This window comes from Athene cunicularia, assembly GCF_003259725.1.
Source record: "Athene cunicularia isolate RWA chromosome 6 unlocalized genomic scaffold, athCun1 chr6_part1, whole genome shotgun sequence".
NCBI classification, from domain to species: domain Eukaryota; kingdom Metazoa; phylum Chordata; class Aves; order Strigiformes; family Strigidae; genus Athene; species Athene cunicularia.
The window spans coordinates 26,651,217-26,660,304 of record NW_020799105.1 but is presented as its reverse complement, the minus strand read 5'-3'; the positions used below and the strand labels follow the sequence as shown (position 1 = coordinate 26,660,304).

Here is a 9,088-nt window from a genome sequence, read left to right as displayed (position 1 = left end):
AGGGCCAGCGGTGTTAAGCTTCTCCTAATGCAAGGACAACAACTTAAACTGGAATCCACCTGACACTAGGGTGAAACTAGAGGTTGTACCCCTTCTTGCCCCTCTGTCAGACCCCTCCCCAGCACCCTGACACGCAGCGACGGACCTGCACCCAGCTCCATCCAGGGACTGCAACTGCCACGCACATTCAGAGCGCAGGAATTAAGGACTGAGACAGTTTCACATTATTGCTGCAGCTATTTTCAAATAGCTGCTTTTCTCTTTTTTCTATCACTACACAGCTGGATAAATCTGTTTGTTCCTTTCTGAAATAAAATGATACAGAATGCTCACTGCACTTCGAGGTAATACATATCGGTAATTGTTAAGCTAACTTCAGAATAAACTACAGGTGAGCCTGGATAAGATACAGATTAGTTTGGAAAAATTAGACCTGACAGATTACTGTATGCATTTCAAACTGAATTTCTGTTGAACAGATAATTTGTATCTATATCAGATTTTTCATTAAAAAAATACTCATTTTTATAAGTATATTTTAAGATTACTTTTGTTGATTACAATGTAAAAAAGAAGGAATAACTGTGTATGGACAATGATAAAGTAGCCTGTTGATAATAAATATTTGTCAGGTCTTGTCACATCTGTACACATTCCAATGTTACTGAAGAGACACCACACTGATAAAAAAAAATACCCTCAGAAAAATCAATGGATTTTGAGCTAAAGCAGTTGCTAAACACACAGAAAACATCTTTATCCAACAGCCATAGTGCTGTGAAAATTCCCAAGCCTTGCATTGGTACAGCTAAGGAAAATTTAATCTTCCCAAATACTCATCAGGGCACTCCATCCTGCAGACCTGACAGCCCCACTTATAATTAATTATACAATTTCGATGGGAATATCGACTAAACAAAGCTATAAATCATAGAAAAAGTCAATAGGCATGGACACATTCAATCATGTCCCGACCAATGATTACTACTCTTAAAATACAATAATTATTTTCAGGAGCCAGCTTGAATTAAATTTCTGTCAGGCTGGTACAAGACCGGCGGTTGATGAAGGATGCGATGGATTTTTTGGGTTGAATTCGGCACAGAGACATTTATCCTTTTAGATAGGTAGTTTGTTTTTAGTGATCATGGTGCTGCGTGTTTAACTAGACCATGAAGATTAGATTATCTCCAATGGCTCATTATATCGTTTATCTTTTCCTTCCATGTTTGATCTGGAAGATTTCCCGCTTCTTGATGCATGAATGAAATGACTGCTGATTTTGAAATGGAATGTGCTTAAGTGAGATTCTGCCTACGCCTTCACACACCACGTCCACGTATGTACCGTCGGCCAGCAGTCATCCAAAATACCACCAGGATGTGGTAAACGGCAGCAACAAGAATAGCTGTTTCCAGCTTCAGAAATGTACTGGGAAATAATAACAGTGACAAACACCTGAGCTGCTTTAAAAAAGCTAAAAAATTATTATAATGATACACATAGAGGAAAATCTGGGACAGGAATGGGGGTAGTATGGAAACGGGAACTGGGATTAGTGTTACTACTTCCAACTAAATGTCCCCAAACTGCAAAACATCAGTGAAAGAAACATTACGTATTTCCTAAGGATGCATTCACCTTGTAAATTTAAAAAAACCCAAACCAACTTATCTCACAGTAACCGTGTTCTGAAGGTCTGCTGCCCCCACAGATGTCCTGTGGTGAGCAGCCACACCCTGCATGGAGAGGCGCTGTGAGAAGGGACAGCAGTCCCACGGACAGGAGGGATGTCCATAGATGCTGAAAGGAGAAACAGATCTTCACTCTTCTCGTGAGTCTAACTCATCGAACTCTTCTGAGCTCAAAAAATGAGTGAGATCTCAGATTCTCATGTGGAATTAACTTCCTAGGTGTAAGTCAGCTTAAAAGCAGAGAGGGTAATAGGGCTTCAGCTGTGCCCCTTGCCCTGGCCCCCAGCAGACAGCCCTCCGAGCAGCCTGGCTCCGATGGATGGCAAGAGAAGAGGCCGTAGGCAGGAGAGAAGGGAGAGTGGGGAGAGTCACGAATCCTGTGTCCATCCATCCCTACACAGAAAGTAGCACTTGGCTGTGCAAGCAGGCACACCGTGTAACTGGCATAGTGTGGCAAAACCCAGAGCTGGGGACTAGGGCAAATGCCGTGGGGTTCTCAAAAAAGCTGAGGCACGGAAGATTAATCCCTTGTCTTCTTTTATTTTGGGCATGAGGAAGAGAGGTAAAATTCAGTCACCCCAAGGAAAGGGCTGACAAAAGAAGGGGAACCTTGGCTAGCCTGTCAGCCTGCACAAACGAGTTTGACACACACAGTTTCCACAGACGCACACAGAGTTTTCCAAAGGTTTTCTCTGCCTGCCCTATTTACATAGCTCAGAACACCTGACATACAAATGCTGTGGGTTTACCCACACGTGGGCAGGTCATGACCTGACACAAGCTGGCGCAGCTCTCCTGGCGTCAGTGAGGTTGGGGCAATTCCTACAAGCAGAGGGTCTGGCCCATGACACCCACAATAGGGCTCCCACGTGCACCATGCGCATTCCTGATTTTTAGCCACACGTAACTGTTTGGGATTTTTTTGGGGATGCTTAAAGTTTGTCCTTTAGATACATAACTCCTGAGAAGATGAAATTGAGAAAGCTGCAAGCAGTGATTGATACAGAGATTTTCCAAAATGAAGTGGCTACACTTTGAAATAAAATCACCTTAAAGAAGATGTAAAGCCATTCTCCACAGAAAAATCATAATACTCATTACAGATCAGAACGTTAGCATTCCCTGCCTGCTTTCCCCTCTTAGGAAGGCCTGTATGATTGCCTAACAGTGTCAGTCTGCTGCAGGGTTTGAGCTTTCCATTATACTGATTCATTTCTGTTACTCTTTGTACACTCAGAAGACCCAGATATTTTCAGAGCAGCTTTGCATTAAGAGCTTTTCCTAAGTTACTATGGTGCACAATGAAGAGCTACTAAAGAAGCAGGATGCTTGAAGAAATGTTGACCAGAGGAGAGAGAAGTAAATTGTCACAAATACTTAATTTACATTTTTTTTCTATAAAAAAAGAAGGTAAACAGATACCAATGTTAAGAAGCTGTAAACAAAATAAGTGGGTGAGGAGGGAGTTTGGAGCAGTTATTGTGTTAGATGAATTATCTCTTCTCATTCTGTAGACAGGAGGGTTGTTAAGGATAAAGGGCTGGTAGAGAAATGCAATTAGTATGTGAGTTTCCAACTTACTCCTTTAAAAGTGTTTAGCAATGAACTTACCGCTGTGCCATTGTTATCTCTAAATACATCTTGATTAAAATAGTCAAAGAGCTTCTTTTCTAACTGTAGCATAACCTAAAAAAAATAGAGGAGAAAGGTCAGCAAAGCTCTTGGACTCAGCCACCTAATACACAGCTGTTGGAAGTGACCCTTTCAGAGACATGCAACCCTTTAAAACCACACGGCATTTCTACACGCCTAAAGCTCCCTGTCAGCTTGCCCATGTGGTTGACTGGCAATCACTTAAAAAGATCCAATTAACTGAGCATTAGGTGTGACAATCTATATCCCTCCCCTGCCTTTAAATTATCAGTTTGAAACAACTATATTCATGCTTTTTAGACAAGAAAGTGAACATTCAACAAGGTTTCTATTTGCACAGGGGGTACAGAGGGCATTAAGTTGTTTACCTTTCGGTCATTATCAGATTCTCGAAATATTAGCTTGACTACTTCATTTGTGTCAGCTGCCCGGATAGTCTGCATTGTGGCCTTTGCACATAGTGTCTGACAAAAAACACAAAGGGAGAAAGGGAAACTAGTTTATATGAAACATAAAGTCACATTCAACTGAACTTTATCAATCCACGTATCTTCAAGGCTTACACCTGAAAATACGACTTGCTGTAGGTCAAAATACAAAGCATTGCTGATTTAAGTTTCTTCCACTCATGATGGATTTAAACCAATAAACTGAATTACCGTTTGGAGAAAAACAGGCAATATTAAGAAAATACCAGATAAGGCAAATGTCCTTTTAACTCACCACGACACACACAGGTCCTTCCACAGCTGACACTGCACCACACGTTACTGTAAACATCCCCAAAGCCACTTCCTCCAGCTGACGACGCCACAGCCCCACCTGTTTCTGTGCTGCATTTTTAAAAGCTGATAACTACACTGGCACTACAGTTCTGTGCGTTAGCTCTTGTTTGCAAAAACTTCTGCCTTGGAAATCAGTGTTCCAGGTATAATTTAAAAGTCTGAGCAACACTTAGACAATCTGAAAATAAATTCCACAGCTGATGCTGGATTGCAAATTCCCCACACATCATCCCTTTAAGTAAGAGACATCATCACATCTCTAGGTATTTTGAGGACTGGGTGTCTAAAATATATTATAAACCAACACTTTATCGGGCACAGAGGTATGAATCTCCAAGGAACGGTCAGGCCTTGATTCATTTGCCATTTGCCTGGTCGGGGGGCCCAGTTTCAACGGCAATCAAAGCTGACCTAGAGAATAAGACTGAGTAGGTTGTTTAAAGGCTGTTTAAAATCTGGAGCTTTTAGCAAAGCAGTTAGTCATATATTTAACTTAAAACCATACTTTAGATCCACTGAACCCATACTCTTAGTGAAGCTTTAAGTCTGTTACATGTTCTGAAATGCAGAAATAGAGAACATCTTTGCGGTGGGGCAGGCAGGCTGCGCGAGGCGCTCGGTACTGACCCAGCTAAGGCAAAGCTCCTGGACGGTGCGTGACGCCTCCCCAGCCACATGCCCCGGCTGCTGGCAACCACGGGGCAGAAGACAGGGAGCGGAGAACACCCTGGCATCACCGAAGGCAGAGAGAAACCAGCCAAGATGGGCACCAACGCCTTGGAGGCAGCTCAGCATCCTGTGCTACAGCTGCTGGCAGGATCCGAGCACAGCCCCGGGTGAGGATACTGGCTAAGACCATTCTTCTGGAAAAAAGTTCTTGGGCTAGAGGTTCTTAATAAAAGTGTGCTCGAGAAAATAACAGTCAAGAAGAGGCAGAGAGGTGACCTCCCTGTTCTGCCTGTTCCTTTTCATAATGGCCAGACAACAGATTTTCATTTTGCATTAATATTCACTTATAAAATAAATATGTTCTGTGGTAGGGTAACAGAATTTCACATCCTACTACATGCTTCTGTCTCTCACAAGTAGAATACTTATTTTGGGATTCACTATTACAAGTGCAACATCTACCAGACACAAAGCCATGAAACTACAGCTTACTGTACAGTTCCTCATTCCGAATTTCTTCTTCTGAAGAAATACATGCCAAACATGTCTTTAAAGAAAAATCCCTTTGCCTCCAAACATTTCAGATCTCAGCTGAGGTTACCAGTGCTAGAATGCGAACAACCTGGACTTTTACCCCCAATTGATAGAAAGACATTAAAAACCAATCCTTGAAGACCCCTGCGCGTTGCCACAGTACAAACAAGAAGCAACAAGTTAAGCAATTTCATTTTTAATGGATAACTTGAGTGGGATTCAGTCAAAATAAAATACAAATCTGTTTTTTTTTCCTCAGATCTGTGAACTGAACAGGTGCTGATTCCACATCTTACTGAATAACTGATGTCCTTTCCCAACAAACTTTTCTTGATTGTTCCCCCCCGAGCAGTGCCATGTCTATAGATGACAAACATCTAACTCTGGGGTTTATCCTAGAAAACGCGGCACACTCATGGCTCCAAGGTGGCCGTAGGTGTCTGTGCAATCAGTTTTCACGGGAGAAAGAAGCACTGGTGACACGGACAGAGATGTGGGCTGTGCTTTGAGACCTTCACCCGTTCTGCAGGATTTTGAGGTGTATTTGAGCGGCTTGGCAGAAGAGGGAAGATGCCAGCAGTAGCCCATGCAAGCTGGCTGTGCCCGGGAGGGAGGAGGAGGAGGCGGCAGCGGCGGCACCCAGACCTGAGGGAAGCTGCACTTCTGGTACCCACTGCAGCTACCGCTGCCCTCACAACCGCAGGATCCCCTTTGTCTGCTGGACACGGCGCTGCCGTCCGGCCATCTGTGTCCCTACCGGCACCGCTGAGGTAATCCACAGCGAGCCATTCCTCCGATACCGCCTATTGAAATTCAAAGCACAGATCAGCTAATCGGGTCAAACCCAAAAAATAGCGCTTTGGGCTCATGTGTCACAAATCAGTCTGGTCGCCTTTAAACAGCACACCAGATTAGAACAAGCACCCGAACAAACCAAAGCGGAAAACCCGCCGCTCTCTAAAGCTGGTTTCTAAAGCCCTAACAAATCGCTCCATCTTTCACTCATTTAAACTTTCCAAATGAGGGTCAATACGGTCCCCGAGCATCCAAATGCTAATGCGCTTAAGTGCGCTTAAGCAGCTTTCCAGAGTGAATGGGCCAAAGAAGGGCTCGAAAAGACAAGGCAGAGTTACTGTCACTGTCAAAAAGTCATTGTAGCCACCCCCAGAGTGGTTGCAATTCAAGAAATTCATGATTTCTGTCTCTTAAAGGCATCTGCTTGAGAACATTTTTTTTTTTGAGCTGCTTTATCTCACAACTTCAGGCCTGCTCTAAAAGAAAAAAACCTGCGATCGACTCTTGAGAACCAATACAGAGAAAGGACCCACATACCTTATTGCTTTCAAATTTCACACGCACAAAAAGTTACCTTATTCACAGACAAAAAGTGATTGGGCAAAGGTTCATTTCTTATACAAGCTGGAGCACTCCTTTTTTCCTCCTCCTTTCAATTTCTACAAAGTCGTAGTCACCCAAGCAGAAAACTTCGGGGAACATGTGCCTTTTTAGACAAGTCTACTTATGAAGGGATTTTTTGTTGCTGGTAAAGAAAATCAAAATGCTATGAAAACACACTGTTTCTTTTTGGGTATTCCCTCAAAGTTTCTCTTTTACAAAGCCAGAAGAGGGGAAATCAGGTATCAAAATTCTACCCAAGTTATCTTTCTAAAAAAAATCTTTTATCTTTGGAAACTAGATTTGGTTAAAAAGTTTGAAAAAGAGCTGCATTCAGAGCTGAGAGAGAACTGAGTTTCCAGCCTTTGCTTAGCAAACACAGACATGTCTTATTCCCATTTTTACATACACTGTCTACACAGGTAGATGCTTCACAGTATTTTTAAAATAATCCTTTGTGATAATTTATGTGCATTGAATTGTAAACATAGCAATGACTTTTCTGATAATTGCCTTGGAACATAATGAAAATGTACTGCTATGCAAAGCTAGAAGTGAAAAGTTTTTTATATTGACAAGAGACAAATCTGGAATTTCTTCTGAACTCTGCAATCCTGAGAAACTGAAAGCTTTTGATTTACAGCATAAACGCAACCTTCAAAATACATCTGCTCCCATATATACACACAACACATCCAAATGTTTTAGACTGCATTTCTGCACACTTACAGTAAAAAGGCATAAAGACATTAAAACAATTGTGCTATATATAGCACACAGCATTCTATAACATATATGGGTTTTGTCTTGTGTTTATAGGGACACTCTGAACAGCTGTGAACTGTACTACTGTTTCCTGCAAGCAGCACTCAGCTGAAAATTGCACTTGATTTCTCATTGATTTTGCACTCCTGCTTTCTGAACATCCTTTAGACTCCTGAGTCCACCTCTTGATGTGTGAGCTGAGTTATTGCATGCTTGTAATTACTTCAAAAAATTTTTTTTTTAAAAAATGTGGTATCCAAGCACACAGACTCAAAATTTCCTATTGCTTCTGCCTACTGATTCTAAAGATGTGTATTATTTTTCCCAATGATCTCACTACTCTTCTTAGGACTTACTGTTACTTTGAATTCTTCTTCTTCTTCTAAAAAAAAAAGTATATTCTCTGCGTCTTTATAATTAGAAAAGTTCAGCAATAGTTGCAATTGCAATTTCCAGTAAGCCACCTGGATTAAAACAGAAGTGTTTGTTGCTAAAAGTGCCAGCAGAGAAGTGCAGAATCTGAAGAATGCTAACATGAGCAAGTTGAAATAAGGTCAAGCACGGGAGCAACCAAATCAATTAAATTTAAGATATTTAATTTTATTCCAGTTACATACTCTGTGGATTCTGGCAGGACAGAAAAGACAGAAGTACATGTACCATCTGGTTATGACACTGAAATACTTCTTCTGAAATGCTGCTCAAAACCCCAAATCAATATGACACTTATTAAATTAGGATAATCAAATGCTTTTAAAATATTATTTGGATGCAAATCATATTTGAAACAATCACCAAGGTAAAAGATTTGCTACTTTGGGAATAACAGGAACATCTGTCTTGTTTGGGCTCCTCCGTACCTCTGAGGGGTTGATTTGATTTCCTGGGTATTGGGAACATACTAACAGTAAACTCACCAAATCATGTGATGTCAGAGAAATAAAATTTGCAGGTGAGAAAAACAAAGTTAAATCTAACTTTGAATCAATTAAAGTTGTGCACTGAGCTACAGGATAGGTAACATTGTGGTTTAAAGATCTATCAGCCATTGAAATGACGACTTATTTTAGCTAATTTTTCACAAGGGTCCATAGAGCTGCTGCAAACAATCAGGGAAAGCAATCAAAACCCACCTGAGAGGGCAGACACTTTTACCTGAGAAAGTACCCCTTAGACTGTATGTTAACCTGTGTTAACTTCCATATGGAAATGGCAATAAAGTCTCAGAGAAGTTATTACACTCAATACTATATGCTTCCAGGAGCAGGAATTTAACTCAGCAGTGAGACAGACTTTAGTTGAATAAAAAGCAAGTATTAATGAGAAGCCATTTAAAGTATCAATACGTGGAATCACTTTCTCTTTGAATATTCCCAGAGTATGGTGGAGGGCCCGGGCGGGATGGAGAGCAAACCCCCCGACGCCCCGCTCGGTCCCACCGTGATGCCCGCCCAGGACAGCTCCGCGCGCTGCTGCCCCGCTCCTGCAGGGCTGATTTAACTCCTCGGGCGGTTCACAGCAGCGCCCATTCTGCCACCTCTGAACCCTTGGCCAGCAGCTGCCCAGGACTCGGCTCTCCACCGCACAAACCTT

At 41.9% G+C, this 9,088-nt stretch overlaps 1 protein-coding gene across 2 annotated transcripts in view; it reads right to left on the bottom strand.

The window, feature by feature from the left end:
- The window catches only part of INPP5A (inositol polyphosphate-5-phosphatase A), a 179,792-nt gene that overhangs the window by 36,719 nt on the left and 133,985 nt on the right, over positions 1-9,088 (bottom strand). For both annotated transcript variants that reach the window (XM_026851240.1, XM_026851239.1), the window contains exons 9-10: positions 3,716-3,811; positions 3,306-3,380 (exon numbers count right to left, since the gene is read on the bottom strand). In XM_026851240.1, coding sequence (XP_026707041.1) covers positions 3,306-3,380; positions 3,716-3,811 — 171 coding nt within the window. The remainder of the gene's footprint in view (positions 1-3,305; positions 3,381-3,715; positions 3,812-9,088) is intronic.